Source organism: Pleurodeles waltl, chromosome 7 (assembly GCF_031143425.1).
Source record: "Pleurodeles waltl isolate 20211129_DDA chromosome 7, aPleWal1.hap1.20221129, whole genome shotgun sequence".
NCBI lineage: Eukaryota > Metazoa > Chordata > Amphibia > Caudata > Salamandridae > Pleurodeles > Pleurodeles waltl.
In genome coordinates, this window is record NC_090446.1 from 104,063,492 (window position 1) to 104,085,223 (window position 21,732).

General features: G+C 44.5%; 1 protein-coding gene across 2 annotated transcripts in view; it reads right to left on the minus strand.

Annotated features, from left to right (window-relative positions):
* The window catches only part of COL9A3 (collagen type IX alpha 3 chain), a 204,525-nt gene that overhangs the window by 64,200 nt on the left and 118,593 nt on the right, over positions 1 to 21,732 (minus strand). For both annotated transcript variants that reach the window (XM_069243177.1, XM_069243178.1), the window contains exons 27-29: positions 18,072 to 18,104; positions 16,218 to 16,364; positions 3,269 to 3,323 (exon numbers count right to left, since the gene is read on the minus strand). In XM_069243177.1, the coding sequence (XP_069099278.1) occupies positions 3,269 to 3,323; positions 16,218 to 16,364; positions 18,072 to 18,104 (235 nt within the window). The remainder of the gene's footprint in view (positions 1 to 3,268; positions 3,324 to 16,217; positions 16,365 to 18,071; positions 18,105 to 21,732) is intronic.

Below are 21,732 nucleotides of genomic sequence, written 5' to 3' on the forward strand. Positions count from 1 at the left end.
CACCGGGGGGGACACAAGCCCACACAGAAATTTCACCCTCAGCAGCGCGGGGGCGGCCGGGTGCAGTGTAGAAACAAGCGTCGGGTTCGCAATGTTAGTCAATGAGAGATCAAGGGATCTCTTCAGCGCTGCATGCAGGCAAGGGGGGGCTTCCTCGGGGAAACCTCCACTTGGGCAAGGGAGAGGGACTCCTGGGGGTCACTTCTGCAGTGAAAGTCCGGTCCTTCAGGTCCTGGGGGCTGCGGGTGCAGGGTCTTTTCCAGGCGTCGGGACTTAGGTTTCAGAGAGTCGCGGTCAGGGGAAGCCTCGGGATTCCCTCTGCAGGCGGCGCTGTGGGGGCTCAGGGGGGACAGGTTTTGGTACTCACAGTCGTAGAGTAGTCCGGGTGTCCTCCCTGAGGTGTTGGTTCTCCACCAGCCGTGTCGGGGTCGCCGGGTGCAGTGTTGCAAGTCTCACACTTCTTGCGGGGAGTTGCAGGGTTCTTTAAAGCTGCTTCTTGAAACAAAGTTGCAGTCTTTTTGGAGCAGGTCCGCTGTCCTCGGGAGTTTCTTGTCGTCATCGAAGCAGGGCAGTCCTCAGAGGATTCAGAGGTCGCTGGTCCCTTTGGAAGGCATCGCTGGAGCAGAGTTCTTTGGAAGGCAGGAGACAGGCCGGTGAGTTTCTGGAGCCAAGGCAGTTGTTGTCTTCTGGTCTTCCTCTGCAGGGGTTTTCAGCTGGGCAGTCCTTCTTCTTGTTGTTGCAGGAATCTAATTTTCTAGGGTTCAGGGTAGCCCTTAAATACTAAATTTAAGGGCGTGTTTAGGTCGGGGGGGTTAGTAGCCAATGGCTACTAGCCCTGAGGGTGGGTACACCCTCTTTGTGCCTCCTCCCAAGGGGAGGGGGTCACAATCCTAACCCTATTGGGGGAATCCTCCATCTGCAAGATGGAGGATTTCTAAAAGTTAGAGTCACCTCAGCTCAGGACACCTTAGGGGCTGTCCTGACTGGCCAGTGACTCCTCCTTGTTATTCTCATTATTTTCTCCGGCCTTGCCGCCAAAAGTGGGGGCCGGGGCCGGAGGGGGCGGGCAACTCCACTAGCTGGAGTGTCCTGCGGTGCTGTGACAAAGGGGTGAGCCTTTGAGGCTCACCGCCAGGTGTTACAGCTCCTGCCTGGGGGAGGTGTTAGCATCTCCACCCAGTGCAGGCTTTGTTACTGGCCTCAGAGTGACAAAGGCACTCTCCCCATGGGGCCAGCAACATGTCTCTAGTGTGGCAGGCTGCTGGAACTAGTCAGCCTACACAGACAGTCGGTCAAGTTTCAGGGGGCACCTCTAAGGTGCCCTCTGGGGTGTATTTTGCAATAAAATGTACACTGGCATCAGTGTGCATTTATTGTGCTGAGAAGTTTGATACCAAACTTCCCAGTTTTCAGTGTAGCCATTATGGTGCTGTGGAGTTCGTGTTTGACAAACTCCCAGACCATATACTCTTATGGCTACCCTGCACTTACAATGTCTAAGGTTTTGTTTAGACACTGTAGGGGTACCATGCTCATGCACTGGTACCCTCACCTATGGTATAGTGCACCCTGCCTTAGGGCTGTAAGGCCTGCTAGAGGGGTGTCTTACCTATACTGCATAGGCAGTGAGAGGCTGGCATGGCACCCTGAGGGGAGTGCCATGTCGACTTACTCGTTTTGTCCTCACTAGCACACACAAGCTGGCAAGCAGTGTGTCTGTGCTGAGTGAGAGGTCTCCAGGGTGGCATAAGACATGCTGCAGCCCTTAGAGACCTTCCTTGGCATCAGGGCCCTTGGTACTAGAAGTACCAGTTACAAGGGACTTATCTGGATGCCAGGGTCTGCCAATTGTGGATACAAAAGTACAGGTTAGGGAAAGAACACTGGTGCTGGGGCCTGGTTAGCAGGCCTCAGCACACTTTCAATTGTAAACATAGCATCAGCAAAGGCAAAAAGTCAGGGGGCAACCATGCCAAGGAGGCATTTCCTTACAACGCCTCATCGCCAGACTTAGAGGTAGGGAACCCGCATTGGCTGTGTAAGTTGTGTGGTCACCACATATGAGCCCAGGACCACTGCAGTCATATACATGTCACAGTAATTTCTTTGAATTACTGGAGCACATATGTGTGGGACATGGATGGGGGCCCATTGGTACATGACAGATATCGCACACATACACAACTGTCGTTTTGGTGTCAGTGTTCATGGGCAAATGAATGCTGGCACTACAGTGACATTACATTCACACCCGTCAACTATGTCCATGTGCGCACATTGGAAGTGGACCTGTACCTGTGATGTTGTGCTTCCAGTTGTGTATGTTAGTCAGTGAGTCTGTGTGTGTGTGTGATTAGAATGGCTGGTTGAGGCAGAGGGAGCTGGAGTGGGTGATGTGGCGGTGACAGTATGTGTACCATTTGCATGTGGGTTTGATGTTTGATGGGTTTGCTGTTGTTGTGAATGTTTGGTTGGGTGTTGTGATGCTGTGTGCAGCATTCAAGTGAGTGTTGTGTGGTTGTCGTGATGTGTGTAGTTGTGCTTGTGTGTGAATGTGTTTGTATAGATGAGTGTGTAGTTGTATTGGTTGCTGTAGTTGTGTAGTGTGTGGGTGCAGTGTCAATGATGTCTGTGTGTTGTGTCATGGAAGCATGGCAATGTGTGTTTTTGGCATGTACGTGCTGTGTGGTGTTGGTATGGCAATGGATTATGTATGTGGTGTGCAGGAGAACATATATGGTTAAGGTACAGTCTGTATGCTTGACTAATCTCTAATCCTTTGCCACTGCCATTGTACAATGTCCATTGGGTACAGCGGTGTGCTCGCTCCGTCCGCAATCCACAACGAGCATTCCGCTGCCAGTACATCACTTGCAGGACTGTAACACTAAGTAGGGTCAGTAGGACCCTGCCAGCCTGACGCCTAGGAAGAGCACTTGCGACAGTCTGTGGCTCAGCCGCAATACATCTAAATACAGCGGGAGGAACACCGTCAACTTAATGTTGTTTTCTGGTTCGCTGTGGCAGCAGTTTGGTGGCGATACGGCCAAGACCTAAATCAGGCCCATAATTTTGACTGGTTAGAGCAATCTCAAATTATGTTCGTTTCAATACTTTGTGCGAGAATTCGGATAAGGGTGCAAGGTAGTGTCTATCCTAGGCAGTACTAACGATATGAGTACTTGACTCTTTGCATTTGAGCTGGGGCAGAAACACATTTTCCTTCTCATAAACAGACATAAAACTCAGGTGTCACAACCATACGCACCGTTTATCATCCCTCCACAGAGCTCACGGATGTGTTGTTCACTTGCCAATTTCCCCTGAAATGAAAATTCAAAACTTATATTCAAAGTAAAATTTATAAACTATTAACAATCACCTACTTTCACCTCAAGTTAAAGTCAACAAATTTGCTTCATTAGCCACCTTGGTAATAACTTTTGTAACTGATGGGTGCAGTGCCGGTTTTGGAGCTAAGTATGTACCAGGAAAAAGTTTTAATACAAACCTTGCAATTCACCAAGTGAAAATGTCTACCGCTTTCTTGAAGGGTGTTTTGGGGAGAGTTGAGAGAGAATGGAGTGTGTGTTGTTCTTTCTAAAAAATTGGGACAATTAATTATTTCTCTACATTAGCAAGTAATGCATGTGGCTTTACGAAATACGTGCCAATCCCTCATAGCTACATTTGTGGCTGGATGTGCTGAGACTTCCTCAGGCAATCCAGGCTTAGAAAGCATCTCTTCGAGGTTATTGATGTGCCGGTATGGCTAGTTCAGCTTTAGATGGCAATACATTGTACAACTAGAAAAAGTGCCCATGCCCTAAGGCACATACATTGCTATCTTGTGAAACAGATGTGACACCCAGACTGACCTGACAGCTATTTAATTACCAAGCTAAGTCATCTGCTCAGGAAAGTTGTTCGTCTCTACAGCGAACTCCACAGCAGTAGAAGGTGGAAGATGGAAAAATATTTTGTCAGTCACACACGCTTTGGTCTGTAAGTATTATGAGCTGGGACTTTTGTAGCATTCTAGCGGGTTCAACTAATCTAATAAGAAGCAACATTGCCCTAAGTCTACAGACACTTTTTATATTTTTTTTATTGTACAGAGCACACTGCATTTGAAAAATGTTGCTTACTGTAACAATCGATTGCAGCTTGCAGTGCTCTAGAATCAAATGCTATGTAACTCATGCCATCCAATTGGATGTTGGGCTTGGAATGTTACAATTTGTTTTTCTTTAAAGAAAAGGTTCTGGTATTGAGGTAACTAAGTGGAGAAGTTGTTTCTGTGGAGACAATTGATCCTGTACAGTGAGGTCATTCATGTTACCCAGTCAATCAAGGATGCGCCTGTGTTGATGGTCACTTGCGGCTGAGGTTTGAGAAACAATCTTTTCCAAATATCACCATCCCTCCAACCGTCTGGGAACCAGTGAGACCCGCTCACCACCAGCCCCATCCACAAGCAGTGACACCCTTGGGAGTAATCATGTAAGGGGGCCAAAGTGCCGCCCCCCCATTTTACCTAATACACGGCGGAGAGGCCCCATCAGCCCCAGCAGGACCCAGTTGGCACCAGCAGGACCAAGCAGGCCACAGTAGGCCCTGAGCAGGATTCAGAAGGCCCAACCAGGCCAGCAGAAAGACCCAAGGAGGTGTGGCAACAGGTAGTCCACCTCCAGGAATCAGGTTCGTCAGTGCAGCACACCGCCACACAGCTTATTCTACAAGCAGCAATGACAGCTGGCATGGCAGCCATAGCCAGAAGTAGCCAGCTGCTACCTAGAGTGCGCCCTCGTCCCTACAGAAGCGATCCTGCCAGTGCGGCTTGTGGGGTTTCCAGTGAGACCTGCTCGCCGTTGACTCCTTCTTGATCTGCCAAATTAGCAGCAGAGCTACAACAGCGGCAGTAGCAGGCATGTGACCCAAACAGCAGCACCAACAAGCATAGGCTGCAGGGCAGACAAAGGTGGACAACAGCACAATCCTAAAACCGTAAGGAGGGACTGGTTTGAGTAAAGCGCACGTTGCCCCGCCCACCTGGGTGATCCGGTGCACACGACCAGCCAAACACCAGCAGTGACAAGACTCCTAACCCGTTCAGTGGGCATACCGAGTGGTCATTAGTGGTCATTAGAAAGAAACAGCCACTGGAGCAAGGTCCTAGAGCAGATAAACAAGCAGGGTGCAACAACATAGAAACAAGGGGGCAGCAATTAGATATAAAGATACAAGCCATCATCAGCTGCCATCAACCGCTCTCCACAACGGGTGTGGAGCGAGGACCTATCTACAGACACTTTTCGGGTGAGCGCACGTGTGCAACGCAGGGAGCATAGTAGTGTGTGGAATGAGATAGTGACTATGGGAACCCGCAGCTCCCTTTTCCTGATGGTCCACAACAGGGTGCAAAACCTAATGAGAAAAGAGAACGCAGCTCCAAACAAACAGGGGGGGTGCACAACTCGCACAAATGGGGGATAGATGAAGCGCGCCCGAGCCATCAAATCACGACAGAAGCAGTGCACCAGAAGGCTAATGAGTCCAAGGAGTTTAAGGAGTGCACCCCCAGAGAGCACACACAGGTACAAGGGGGAGGCCGAAACATAAGTGCAGGGTGCAAAGGCATCAACGAGTACTTCACACCACTGGGGAAAAACGTCAACCACAAAACGCACAAAACCACAAGGGGCCCTCCCCTTGGAGGACCAGATTCAAGACCACAGCCCAAGTGGATATCTTTCAGTGACAGTGCAATTACCCTGGCCACCTCCTGGGAGGATGCTTCCCCAAAGTAAAGCAGCACAAGAATCCATGCCGGAATTATCCATACCAAGTGCACCAAGTTTATAATCAGTTCAAATAGCCCAGTGCAATTCAATTAAGCACACTAGCTATCCTTGGAAGTGGGAACCCGCCTTGTCCCCATTCATACTGATAAAAGGCAGGGGTGGGTCACCGAAGACCTCTCCGCTAAGGTTATTGGCATAAAAGGAAGCCTGAACAAGCTGACCCCAGTATCACCAACCTCAGCGAAGTACTCAACCTCCCCCTGCTGGGAGGTCTCTCTCAAACAGGAAGAATTAGAGGGGGTCTTCAATAAAGAAGAGGAGCAGTGTGCAGAGGAAGAGGGGGCTCTCCCTACACCCGTAGGAAAGGGTGTAAATCAGTTCCATCCTAATGGGGCACATGCACTCGTAACAGCACAAAACCACAGACTCTCTGACACAAGGGACGCCCTGCTGACGGGATGGCTTTAAAGAACACACTAACAGCCATAACTAATGCAACGATCTTCAACACAGAAAAATTTGACATCCAAATCCAAATTCTGCAAAGTTTGGCAACCACCACTATGGCAATGGACAATAAGTTGGACAGGTTAAGCACACTCATTCGTAAAGCACACGCCAACATGGAGCCTGACAAGGGCCTGGTAAATCAAACATACCAGTGTCACTGCAACCCTATTTAGGACAAATTCTAAGAACTGCTGTAAGTTATGTCCATAATAGTGACAGAACCAAGACAGGAGGTTCAGTGATGAGATGTCAAGCAGCATCCACAGCGCCCACAAAGCACAAACTATACCGCACAGAACAAAGCTAGCCCAGTACAGGCTTTAGGAGATTCAGTGGAAGGCTCAATCCAGGAGCACAAAATAGTGGAAGGTCCCTTAATTCCCGACCTGCCTAGGAAAAACAAAAAACGCCTTAGGAAATTACATAATAAAACAACAATGCATCCAGAAATTAATTACCCACACCCTTCCAGTCACGTCAATCATAACCCCCTGAGAGGAAACCCTAGCGTAAAACATAAGCAAATCACAGACAAGAAAGAGTGCACAGCTCCTGACCAACCGGGAGTTTCAAAGTGTCATTCCACAACAGACCAGCAGCCGTTCTCACTGTTTAGGATCAATCCTCAAAGGCGGCAAGAAGAGGGAGGAACAAGACTAACTGGTTGTAAGAACCCGGGGGCACTTGGCTCAGAAATCGCAATAGGGGACCTCAATGGATTACAATCAAACGGCTCAGGGCCTGAAGCCCAGCCACAGTCCATACCCCTTGAAACAACCACTCAGCTTTTAACTCTGGGGAAGCATGACGGAACAGGATTAGAGCACAGAACCATCCTCAGCTCGAAGGCACATCCTAAATGTACAAGTGAATGTGAGCACGGTAAGAACCAGATCCAACCAGATCAATTCGAGACTCTCACTCAAGTAACCTTCCCCGGAAGGGTCCTTGAGGTCATAAGCGAGCAGACCGGGGACCCCACCAATGAGGGGTGTACATCCTGGACCACAAAACAAGGCGGTCCTAAGCAAACCCCCCAGCTCATCAGCATTACACACATACCACAAATCAAGTGCCCACCGCAGCAGAACAAAAGGCAAGCACAGATGCCACAATTACATCAGCCCTGCACACCACTAAAGGTGAAAAAATCAATAATTAAGCATTCACCACCCTTATTTTTGCCTGACCTACAAATCTCAGGGCCCTTGGGACATCCTTAACCGAGGCAACCTTATGAGAATCTGTAGTGCTATCTAAGGATTGGAACTACTAAACAGTAAAGATCTACAATATGTAGCCTTCGGAGCACCATAAAAGGGCGACATCAGTGAGTGCACTGAAGTTTGCATCAGCAGTACAGAGATGGCACAGTTAGTATTGTCCAAACTGAAGTTACTCAAAGACTGGGGTATAGAGCTGAAGGAAGCAAGTTGCACAAAATACCCCTTCTTTCTAATCCCTCAAAAAGAAAGCAATGAAAGGGACGACCTCTTAACAACAAATCCCCGGGTAGGTTAACAGAGATCTTTTCTCCAACAGGTCAAGGGGGCACCCTCCACCTTCATTATGAGACAAAGAAAGCTCATAATATCCATTGCCCAGGGCGTCTTACTGGTAAGGCATTGCCAGGAAGGTGGACCACAAGACGAGGAAGCCAGCAGGAACTCACCCACTTTTAGATCCTGACTGATTCCCGCAGCACAAGGATAGTTCTGCAATCTGCTCCTCCAAAAAAATCCCAACCGGACTAATTTTGCCTAAAATCAAGTTGGGGGTCACAAACATCATATCCTGGAATATTGCAGGGGCCAGTAAAATTGCTCAAGATTCCAATTTGAAATCAATTCTGAATGAATTCAACATCATCTGCCTACAGGAATCCTGGAAAGTAGCCGAAAATACGTTAGCTGGGTTTGAAGAATTCCTAAGCCCGGCTGCAAAAGGTAAGCCCAAAGGGAACCCAAAAGACGGCCTCTCCATCTACATAACCATACACAAATCCTTCAAAGCTAAGATCATTGACCAGCAATCATCTCACATGTTAGCTATCATTATTGAAAATTGGTTGCTGGAACAAACATCCACGCCCCTCATAATAATAAATATTTACATCAACCCTAACATGAGGCATAAACAGCACCTGCTAGACACAACTGAAAAAGAATTGTTATCCCTAAGAGCGGCACACAAGAACTCTCCTGGGATCATTACAGGTGACTTTAACCTAAACGGCCAACCATGGTAAAAGAAGCTCCAGAGAAGGCGCCCTAGATCAGTGTCTGGGTATCCCACCACAAGAATTGCTTTTTAGGGACATGGACAAATGTGACCATCCCCTGGTTAGGCTCCTAGAGGTGCTAGGGCCGAGGGTCCTAAATGGCAGTTTTCCCAAGCACACCCCAGTGAATCTCAGTAACACCTCTAAGAAATCTGCTTCCACCTGAGACTACACTTTTGTTACAATGGGCATCTTAAAGTACTTCCAATATTTCAGCAGAGAGGTGAGATGCGAAAGTGACCACGATCCACAAATAATGAAAACAGCGAACAATAATCTTCACTGGCTCCACTACAAAGGATAGGCGAACAAGACCCAGGAAGCCACTTACATTGCATAAGATGGTGCAACATGTGCATGGAGAAATATGAGGCATGGAAAGCTAACTTATCTTCTGATTAAATGGAAGAGGTGGACACAACCACAAAATGGGAGGCAACATTGACATAACTAAGGAACCAAGTAGAGCCCAATCAACTGCTAAAGGTCGGCCCGCTGCCAATCAGAAAAAGATGGTTTACGCAGGACTTAAGACAACAGCTTAACAAAACAGCAAGATTCCTAAAGAGACAACAGCCACCTATTCACCTTTTATGAACTAAGTAAGGAATACAAGATGGCAGTATGGGAAGCAAAGCAGGCATACCTAGATCAGGAATGGATCAGAATTGTGGAGGCTAGTAAAGAAAAGAACAGTCAGACGCTGTGGTCCATTATCAATTAAATGGAGCGCAGGACCAATGGGATACAAAGTAACGCAGTGCCGGAGAGAAAGTGGATTGAACACACCTCAAGCCTCTCTGGCGGCTCGAACACAGCAAAACCATTTCCTAACTCAAGCTGTGCGTCAAAGCCATTATCCTTTAAAGTACAAAGGATTGAGGAACAACTGCAATGTTGCAGACAACCCTGCCCTCTGAGCAGGCCTGCTCTGCAATCTATTAAATGCCAGCAGCATGGAAAATAAAATTCCGGATTCCTGGAAAGGGGCAATTTTTCACTGAATTTACATTGGCCCCTACGGGAACCCTGACAGCTATCGACTAATATCACTGCTTAATATTCATGCAAAAATATTTGCGAGTCTCCTGCTGGAGGAACTCAAAGAATGGGCAATCAAGCTTAATCTAATACCCCTAAATCAAACCGGGTTCCGGCATTCGGCAAGCACTTCTGACAACCTGATAGCTCTAGCCATGCTTACAGAAAAATACACAAACAAAAAAATGGCCCTATACACCTGCCTCGTGGACTTATCCAAAGCCTTCAACTCAGTGGACCAGAACAGGCTGTGGAGGAAGCTAGCAAACCTCAAAATCCCACCAGAACTGCTAAAAGGAATACAGCTTCTGTACTCAGAAAACTGGGCAAGGGTAAAAGTAGGCAATAATGGAAGAGTGTCTACCAAAATTCAGATAGACCGAGGTGTCAAGCAGGGTTGTGTTCTGGCTCCAATGCTTTTCAACCTTTACTTGGCAGACCTGTGCACACAATTGAACACCTCCAGTGTCCATCCCCACAAACCGGGCAACCACCCTCTAACAGCATTGCTATATGCAGATGACATTGTCCTTTTGAATCTTTCAGGTACAGGACTCCAAAAAGTGCTAAACACGTTCAATCAGTATTGCATGACTAATGAGCTGGTGGTAGACCTGGAGAGAACCAAGGTAGTCATCTTTGGCAAGCGGGTAATCAAGATAAGGCTCTGTGGGGCTCAATCTGTGGAAAGAAGCAGAAGCTATAAATAACTTGGTGTCCGGCTACAGGAGCGCTAGTCACATCGCCTACACCTGAACATCCTGAAAGCTAGAATGGCATATCCCTACTTACATCAGTTCTATCCCTGGCTTTGAAACTACAAAGTCTAACCTGATGTCGACTCCTTACAGTGATTAAGGCAAAATTCCTGCCTGCCCTGGCATATGGTCTGGAAATATTTCTGGTTAAGCTACACAACTTCATGAACATTGCCCAGAGCAAAGTGTTTTGCCTTCTCTTCCGCCTTCCACACAGCTCCTCTCCAGCGCAGATTACATTGGAATTCGAGTTACAAGACCAAGCATTACCACTAGATGCGGATCTGCTTAAATATGCGTCCATGTTAAGACAGGCTCAACCAAACACACTAAAGGCACTGATTCGGGACGAAATTGGCACAAACATGGCAGAAGTCTCAAATCCGTGGCCAAAGAGTATCGCTTCAGGCATAAAGCATCATCAGGCAGAAGAGTCCTTACGCCACAAAACTTCAACCAATTACTAAACAAACAAGTCAAGCTGCTCTCATGGATCAAGGACAAAGACAAGTTCAGAAAGCGATTGCACTCATGGATGACAATTAACACTTAAAAGGCCCGACAGCACAGCCTTACATGGCAGAAATATTTAAAATGTTTCTAAAAACAAAGGTGCCTCACACCAGACTTGGACCTTCACTGGATGCTCTGGACATCTTAAAACAAGCAACAAAAAACCAAGACGGTCGACCAAACCACCTGCCCGTATCAGAAATGAACACTGGCATCTCCGGACACACGAGCAATGGCCACAGCATTTCCTCCAACTGCACTTTATCCTCTACCCTTGGACTGGACAAATTACATTCCAAGAGGTCTAAAAATTATGTTTGAAAAAGTAACCCAGCAACGTTTTCTGATGTTTATTACCCAGAACCATTTGAACAGGTATAATACGCCGGTCAGTGGCTCACTATTGATCTGGTATGTATGACTGTACGCCATGAGGCGATCAACAAGTGAGTAGGGGTTATTTGGTCTATTAACAGTAAGGGAAAATAAGAATGTATGGAATGTTTTATGGTATTCTAAAGTTTTCTTTTTGAATGGTAATTGCAATGATTTTAATTAACTATGCAATAAAGTATAAACTAAACCTGTGTCCAGGTAAATATAAATCGTTTTTACACGTGCATTTGGTAGTGCCAGTGGCTCTCCATCTTTCTGATGCAGTTGTTTTCTTGGCATTAAACTACTTTTCGACTTCAAAGTTTCAAACCTGTTTTTGGTGCTGATGGTGATTCAGGATCATGCTGGCTGCGGTGGTTTTTCTTGTTGTGAGTATTTTCTGGCATTACAATTGTATGTGCAGTAGGAGCATCATCTGTTTAGCCTTTTATGGAATGTGGCTGGTTGTTTTAGGTGCTCTGGCCAAGGCTTCTTTTGAGGTAGAACCCCGAGGCAAGATCCTCTCTATATGGTTGTTGTGTGTCCTTTTGAGGCTGGGAATGCTGTGACCAGTTCCCAGTGTTAGGCTTCAAAATCCTTGGTCTTTGTTTTAAGTGTGGGGTTCGACAAGGATGCTTGAGACCTGTAGCCTCCTCAGTTAGTCATCAGGGGAGAGTGAAATGGGATTAGCGTCTCAAGGTCATTGGAAGTACCGGAAGACATCCCCATCCCTTTATCGGAATTGGAGTCCTTATTCCCCCACTGGAATGCTACTCTATCCAGTTCACCTTCCATCACATTAGTGACCAACAGTCTTTTATGAGGGAAATGCTTTACACCCCAAACAGGCACTTTCACTGGGGTCTCTAGAAGACTCCGGTGACAGACTAAGGGGCATATTTATACTCTGTTTGTGCCGAATGTGCGTAAAACTTTTTGACGCACAATCGGCGCAAACCCTGCCCCATATTTATACTTTGACGTCCGACCCCGCGGGCGTCAAAATTCCACCATGTGCGTCATTTTTTGGAAGGGGGAACCAGCCTTGCGTTAATTATATGCAAGGTAGGCGTTCCCTTCCAAAAAATGACTTTAAGGCCTGTGCCCCATATTTATACTCTGACGTCATTTTGACGCACAGGAGGGGGCAGGCCTTAAAAAACGGCGCACAGCCTGATGGGCGCCGTTTTTTAACGCCTGGGTCAGGGCAGGCGTTAAGGGACCTGTGGGCTCAGTAGGAGCCCAGAGGTGCCCTCCCATGCCCCCAGGGACACCCCCTGCCACCCTTGCCCACCCCAGGAGGACACCCAAGGATGGAGGGACCCATCCCAGGGAAGTTGAGGTAAGTTGGTGTAAGTCTTTTTGTTCGTTTTTTTTTTTTTGTGGCATAAGGGGGCCTGATTTGGGCCCCCCTACATGCCACTATGCCCAATGACCATGCCCAGGGGACATAAGTCCCCTGGGCATGGCCATTGGGCAAGGGGGCATGAGTCCTGTCTTTGCTAAGACAGGAGTCATGTCAATGGAGGTTGGGCGTAAAAAAAAATGGCGTAAATCCGGTTTGAGGCCTGAATTTTGCCTCAGACCTGACTTGCCCCATTTTTTGACACACAACCCCCATTTTCCCCTACGCCGGCGCTGCCTGGTGTGAGTAATTTTTTTTGACGCACACCAGTCCGCAGCGCCGGCTAACGTCATTCCATAAATAAGGCGCCCTCATGGCGCGTTGGAATGGCGTTAGCCGGCGGTAAAATTTTTGACGCACAACTGCGTTGGCGCAGTTGTGCGTCAAAAAGTATAAATATGGGCCTAAATGCTGGTCTGGCCACAGAATCTTGCTCTGGCAAAACTTAAACAGAGTATTCTCCCTGCCTCCTCTCCCAACATACGACCTGTCCCCAAGCTCTTGTAATGACTGGATCACAAGGTGGCCATGGTTACTCGGTAAGTTTCAATGCTGAGTTAATTCTTGCTGTCTCGGTCCTGTGGTGCCAAAGTTCTTCACTAACGTGGAAGAGTAATGGAATCACCAAGGCATGTCCGAACCTGACGTCAGAAAAAAAGAACCACTGGTTTAGTCTGTGTCCTGGTGTACTGAGTTTCATGGGGTGCCAGAAGTCATCTTGAAGCATAAACCCTTTCACCGGAAAACAACAGCTTGAAAGATTTCAAGCCCAATGCTGTATGGCAAGAGTGGACACCGCATGGGATCTACTGCTACTCATGTTGAAAACCTTAATTGCTTGTAGTTCCTCTTGTGGGCGGCAAAAGAGCAGAAGGTAGGTGGCATTAATCCTTGCAAAATTACACTGTTACATAAAATATAGCACCAGTTAAGTAAACCATGTAGGACAAACAGATGAAACATATCTATGACATTTATGGTCAGGTATGGCATGAAGATTTGAAAGACATTTCAAATCATATCAAGCCAAGCCTTTTCATAAATGTGGGTGAGTGCAGAGTGTTCTAGGCATTTATGAAAGAAATTATGGTTTTCATGGGGAGCCCATAAAGGCTAATTATACACACTGGGAGATGAGTGCTGACACTTTCATAGCCTGCTGATGAGTTGCACAGCTGCATTACAAGCCTTTCAAAGTCTATTTATTTGAAAAGCAGGAAAGCCATCACACATGGTACGTCAATAGTCCAAGCAAGCAGTTAATGCCCGGGAGTAAAAAAGAAGAAAACAAAAGAAGTCACAAAACGGTACCCGACCACTAGATGGCGGAATAATGCATTGCATGTGAATCAAGAAAAGGTTCACACACCAAAACTATTGTGCCAGGCTTGATTTTATGGAGGAATGAGGGGCACAGTGTTTTTCAGTTTTTCAATTAGAATGTCGAAGGCAAACCTTCAAAGTGGTCAGTTCAAGCTCATAAACACAGTTAAAAGCCCACCAAAAAGGAAATGGCTCTTAGTGTAAGCACATAAGCACTGAAAAATACACATTTTCCTGCACTCCCTTGCTGTTGTAACTAACATGCCAGCCAAACAAAAATAAGTGAGAGGAAAAAATGTGCAATTGTGTACCTATGGGAATAACACTTTGGGCATAGTTGTAAAAACCAATAGCAAAGAAGAACGGTCATATTTCGTCTTCTTTCATTTTGATGCTTATGATTGTTACATTTTCTTTGTTTTTCCTTTTGTTTCCTCCATCCTTTTTGCTTAATGCACAATCATTTTTGTTCACAAGTCAGCACCCATAAAGAGACAATGACAATAATCCATACTTTAGCCATTCAATGTATGATGCAAATTCGTGCACCAGTGGATGTCTGTTGGCCCTGTGTGTGCAGGAGAGTTGTAAAAGCACGGTAGAACACTTGCCACATGCCACAACAGCTTAGTGCCAGTATTCATAGCTGGACACGGACCCTTAAGCCATCCTTGGCTTTTTAACCAACAATACGTTGCATACTGGGGTAATATGCCTCTATATAGTGTTGAAAGCGAAACTATAAGCTCAGAAGTGTGATTAGTTATGGGTGTCACGTGTGCCAATGGGGCCACTTGGCATACAGTAGCAGTATTGCTTCTCTTTAGACATGAGAACAGTTCAGAAATGCTATAAGGATTGTATTCGGGCAACACACACCCTAAGCACGTTGACATAAACGAGCTCATTGATCTTTTTTTTTTTTTTTTAAATGGCCGATAAGGAAATAACTGAGGGAGAAAAATAAGGGTGAAATAAGAAAAAAAGTTGGAATCAGAAAGACATCTGCACTGCAACAAAAACTAAAAAAAATGAGAAGCATTCTTTGAATACAGCTATTTGGAATCGTGTGCAGAGTGGGTTGCTCAAAAAAAATCTTAAGGTTTTGTTGCCCCTTTCATTTGGGATGTCTCTTAGTTAACACATAGTATGAAGGCTTCTTTTGTTCCTCTCTGATTATTTATTATCTGTTTGGGTCTTCACAGTTAAACAGATAGCTATTGTTTTGGGGCAATATATTAGCTTTTTGTGTACAAATCTCTACTATGGCTGGTTTACCTCTGCTTCACCAGTCATGAAATACCTTTTCAAGTTTGAGAAACCATTACTAATCTTCAGTTCACTAAACCTTTTAGTAAAACACGTCTTAATGTCTAGAAATTGCACTACACCCACCTGGTCTCTGGTTTACTTTTCAGACATGGAAGGTATTTGAGCACAGGACCCCAGGCTAGAGCTTCTGTTCTAAAATGAACTATAGGAGTTATTTGAGTGTATCGCTTCAACTATCGTACTGCGAGAGGATACAGCAGCAGTCTATGACACAACAAATATAGAGGCAGGTGATTGGTAAAAATGAATGTTCTAATATTTAAAAATGTATATCAAACGAATACTATTAAATGTCACCCAGCTCATGCACTCAATTTCTGATTTATTTTGATTTATCACTGGTATATTTTCCTTTCTATAGGCCAGACACATTTTCTCACTAAATTAAAGCACTAGGCAGGGCAGGCTCCCTGCCTACCCTCTAGCTTCTCTCATCCCAATCTTAAACTCAATCAGCCTACCATCGCCTCTACCTCACACTCTCTTAATCGACTCCTTTCTTAATGTCTTGCGATGGTGTCACTTTCACTCCCATCGTATGCTGAGTATCACTCTGCTCTGTTATTGATCTTTATGGTTTCTCCTGCAACCTTCGTTTCGCTTCACCATTCTTCCTCACCATGCATGAGTCCTTCCCCTCAATTGCATTTTTTGATTTTGTCATACTACAGAAACACTGCCTCTTCCTGCATGCTCTGTCCTTCTCTTTATGCATTCCTTCTCTCCCGAACATCTACCTTCTTGCATGTAGCTTTTCTTTCTAACATCTTTCATATGGTAATTTGGCATGCATTATCATTACTTTGCAACGCCTTTAATTGTTAGTTCATCATAAATGTAACAAATGAATAAGGTGTAGTGTACTTGATACATACAGGGATGCCCGTTTTTCCAGTAATGCCAGGAACTCCTTGCTCTCCTTGGAAACCCATTGGACCTGGACGACCTGGAATCCCAGGTACACCCGCTGTGCCATTAGGTCCTGGGATGCCTTTGGGGCCTGACTCTCCTCTGTTTCCTGCCTGGAAAAGCAAAACATTAACATGATGTCACAAACCATCGGATTTAGTGATGTCTTCAGTGCCAATGTCACACTTCATGCATGAAATGAGCAGAAAACGAAAGAACAGAAAAATAACAAAAAGCAGCCTCTTCTAAATTAAAACTGGTCGATTCAGCTGGAGTATTATGTCCATTAGACTGCTATTTATTTTCATACATTTACCCATATTCAGTTTTAGTTCTTATTATATAGTTATGGATACACTACTTTCTAATTCTGAAAATGGTTTTACATTTTGTTTTAGTTTTGATTAATTATTTTCAATTATTATTATGACTAGATTTTAAATTTGTGTGAGGCTGAATGTATTTTATTTTAATAAATCGATTAAAATCAGTGTACGCTTGTTGGGTTAGATAACAATTAACGTGTTTCACTTTTGATGTTGAAGAAAATAACTACAATCTGAATTCAGTTTTAGATTTAATGGACAAATATACTTGCAGTTTTAACTTTGATGCAAGACTTCAGATTCAAAGGTTTGATGGATACTTTCTACTTAATTTTAGCATTGATAAATGGACATGGAATCTATTTTCAATTGAAAATGTAAATTTAGTCTTGGGCTTGATGAAAGTATGTCCACTGTGTTTTAACCTTGAGGAATACATGTTATATGATGTATACGTTTTTCATCTTTCATTCCAAGTTATGAAGTCAATTTATAAAAGCAATATTTTAAATTATTTTTAAACAGTGATACTAATAATATTTAATTATAAATAACAATAACAGTTAGGGCCTCCTTTAAGAATTGCCTACTGCTTATTACAGCCACAAGTAAGATCGAGGGGTACAAAGCCTTGTTGAGTTGTTGAATAATTCTCTAGCAAAGATCACTGGGGTTTTGCCTTTGTATATTCCCAGAATTGTCTGTCCTGAGGAAGGTGGAAAGTATTGAACACTGCCAACAGTCTGAATCCACAAACTTTTGTAAGATTTCAGTTGATCCAGTACAAAGCTTTTGTGGATGAATATGAGGTTTACTACTCTGAATTGATGAATATATAATGGAAACTATAATTAATAAGTGCAATATGGTTTATGGTTGAGTCACGAGAGGGACAAACTGGTATCTTTTATATTTTAAAGTTAGGTATGACGATTTTGATAAAATAAATCATTTTTAATTTTCTGTGACTTCTTTGTAGTGTATATTGTGCAACATTCCAACCTTTATTTTCTTACAGGAGTCCCTGAATGTAGGGACATTGCTATAATGCTCTAATTCCCAGAGAAAGCCCTATTAAAATAGTGATGTGCTGTCAAGTAGAGGCAGTGACTTTTAAGGATTCTTCATTTTCAGATATTACCTGTTTCACTAATTTACTCTGTGAGTACACAAAAGAAACATATTCACAAAATAAGGATCTGGTAAATATAGCAGCATCTCAGCTGATGCAGTGGAGATAACATGAAATGGGAATTTAACCTGGTACATGGCAGGCAATGATGATCCTTGAGGTTCACGTGGTTAAGGTAAAAGTGAATAGTACTTAGGATGTGCAGACGACAGTATCAGGGCAATAGGAACACTGACTTGATCAGGAAGTATTTAGTTACTTATGCTTCATACGTATACCTACTACTGAAAGATGCAACTCATAGTCAACTTTAAACAATTTAAAGACACTTTAAAAAAGGGAGTGGGGCGGACCCATCTTACCTCTCCTTTTTGTCCAACAGGACCACTGGGACCCTAAAAGAGACAAGAACAATAATGGTTGACTGATGTTAAGAAAAAGAACACTTTCAGAAACACAGGTTCAATGACTTTTCACAATTTACTTATGCTATGTCTATTATGTTTACATTAAATCAGTAGTATCCCAGATATGTGGTTCAATAAAACTACATTTTACTGATATTTAATATCCTAATGACTCAGCACTTTCATCCTATAATTGCATACTGTGATGGCTGGTGCTCTTGTCCCATTAGTCTACTCTTTCTGATAAAATGTAGAGACATTCAAAGCCGAGCTTAACAAAATGGCAGAAAGCTTAAACTACCATGCCTGCTTTGAGGGGCTCTAGAATATACACAAGTTCACACCAGAGGAATGGAATGAATGTATATTTCAGCTTTTCAGTATGAGTGCATACAGCTCCACGTGGTAATATGAAAATAGTGCTAGAGGAGGTGAGAGGTCCTCGAAAATAGAGTAGAAAAATAAAAAAGCTTAGCAGAGAGTATGACTTTCACAAGAAAATGAGAGGAGAATGCATGTAAACAAATTGAAAAAATGCACCAGACATCAAAGGCAGTAGTATTGCACACACAACGGTATGGTGGTGTGAGGCAAAGGTATTAAAGGGGCAGGACAGATGTTCCCTAAAGGCCACTAAATATTGACTTATAGTTACTTCAATGTGTTGGCTAGTGAATAAGGTGACAAATTCCAGATATTGTGGGTGTAGCCATAGCAATTTGATGCTTAGTCCATATTTGAAAGCATTCCCACCTGTGTACCAACTTAGCAATAATAACACTCACACCACTGAGGCTGGGGGTGGGTGTGAGTCAAGAGTAGGAAAAACATTGGTTCACTGGATGTACCGGGGAAGGGGGTGTCTGTGACACCAAATTATGTGTCACTAGTGGAGGTAATTTCTTATTGAAGTTAATCATTGCAGACAATTACTATTTCTTCAAGATACAGGGGTAAGTTTTTTGACCAATGGCAAGATAGCTCAGCAAGTTAAGTGTTTACAGCTGATGAGGTGTGTAATCTTCAGGTCACAAGTTTTAGGATCTTGCATCACCAATTTTGCCATTTTCCCAGCTGAGGTGGATAAATTAAGTACCATGAAATTGGGTAATCGTAAAACCTATTACCTACAACACTTCAAAATGACAAACACTGTAGTATGAAACCCTATATAATAAGTTGTAATTTCTAAACAAGTTATGATTATTGTCCTCATTTGTCCAATCTTAGTTAATTGCACTCCATAAGCAAACAGCGATCAATCAGAGAACATTTATTTCCCCCTTTCTTTCAACACTGATACTAATCAAAATGGACAGTCATGGCTTGGCGCAGTGTTTTTGTTTGTTTCAATGCACCATCGCCAAGGAAAGCTAACTTTCACTTCACTTGAATAGTGTTTCAGGACATTTCACCAACCCACCCTGTCTGGCCACTGCCTTGCCCAGGTGTGTGACTGCCCATGGCTAATGGGTTCCTTTTTGCACTTGATTTAAAGGATAAGGACATTTCTGAGGGCGTCAATAGTTGCACTGATATGAATTATTTACTGCCAGCATAGTTTGGGTAGGAATATATTGTAACTTCCCTACTTATGGTGCTCTTTTGGCCTCTGCTGCCAAGGATTCACTGATGGAAAAAAGGTGTTCTACAGTAAAGATGTCTGGACTGAAACGTTAATTCTCCCTATTTTTGAGCTTTGATTTAAGAATTGAAAGCAGAGGTTGATGAGCTGACTAAAAGGTGTGCACATCGATATAGGGTTTAATCTGCTTTAAATACAGAAGCATGATTAGTCCAACACTTGCATGTTAGACACAGGGACTGATTAAGATTTTGGCAGATGAAAAAGCCTGTCCACTAAAATTCTGACGGGAAGGTTGCTGCCATTGTGGCTGCTTCCCCGCCCGGCCCATTACGGGTTTCCCGCTGAGTCAGCGGGAGTAAACCTCAGTTTCCACCTGTTGGCCCAGTGGGAAACGGCCAACAGCATTGTTTCCCGCTTGTAATAGAGCCGGCGACAATACTGTAGTGCGCAAGGTGCATCAGCATCCTTGCAATTTTCACTGTCTGCAAATCAGACAGTGAACATTGCGGTGGTGCTGGCAAGGGGGGCCCCTGCATTGCCCATGTCAAGAGCCTGGGCTGTGCAGGGGCCTCCCTGGGGACTCCTTCACCCATTCTCTGCCAGCCTTTTCATGGCGCCATGAAATCGCTGGTGGAGAACGAAGTTCTAATCACGATGACAGTGCTGCTTGCAGCTCTGCCCTGGCAGACTAGGACCGCCGGACCGCCAGACCACCAGGATGACTTATCCTGGTGGTCCGACTGTGACACTACCACTGTGGTCATAATATGGCACTCAGACAGCTGCATTTGCGGTGGTCCCACCGCCACCGCGAACCTGGTGGTCATGAAACCGCCAGGTTTGTAATGAGGGTCACAGTGTCTTAAATTCAACACACTGACTAAAAGCTGTGTTTAATTAACTCAGCAAAGGGTAGACAGAGCCTCTTCTGTTTTTCTTCTGTCTCTTAAAAAAATGATTTATGCATCAGTGTTTCAAGCTGCACGACGATGCTGGTGTAGGGAGGACCAAAGATGCAGTAGATAGTTCTATCATAATTAGTTCACTCCATCAATGGATCTTTTAAGAGTTCAGTTGCAACTTGACTATTCCAGCATGTCAAGATGGAACCATCAGCAAAACAACTTGGAAAATCTGGCATGCCATTAAGAAAGCTTTGTCAGAGATCAATTTTTAAACTAAGTAGAATTCACTTTCATCCATTCAGCCCTACTCCTGCAGTGACCGGAAACCAGACACAATATTAACCGTAAGATGTTAAGTAGCCTTCCACAGAGCACTTTCTCCATTTCAATTCAACCTCTAGGCTGAAGACTTGTTAGTGAGGAGCAACTTAGTACAAATGTGGGCTTGCTTTGCTAACACTGGGCAATAAAAAGGCAATATGCCAAGTGTTGCAGAGAAACAATTCAGAGGGTGAAAGATATTTGGAGTGCATTTATTGCCTCTGTCCTGATCAAGACATCTTTAAATAGAATCCCTGCCAAAACGTTTCCTCCAGAATCAAAAGTAAGAGAACTGCAAGAGAATTGTATGTTTTGAATTTGGGCACGAGTCGGACAGGTGCAGAAAGAGACTCAGGGAATATAGTGAAGACCCTTCCAAAACACAGTAGGGAAAGTATACTCTAAATTCTCGGCCACAGGCTTGGACTCACCACAATAAAGTGTTTACTTTATCTTCTTTGTCCTACTTCTCTCCTCAGTATCCACTAATGTTGAGCACCATGGCCTGTCCATCACCGATGGTCAAAGATCATTCCAACTGTATATACATACATACATACATACATACATACATACACACACACACACACACACACTCTCTCTCTCTCTCAATCTCACTCTCTCATCAACCCAAAAACCATGGTCCTTCATGCCATCAATGTTGACATCAATGCCCTTGACAGAGAGATCCAAGCCGAGAGCAGCGACTTCTTTGATGGTGACACCACACCGAACGATATCTGACACAACTAATCAACCCTTACGCCAAAGATGCAGGAAAGCACTAAAAATAACGTGGAGG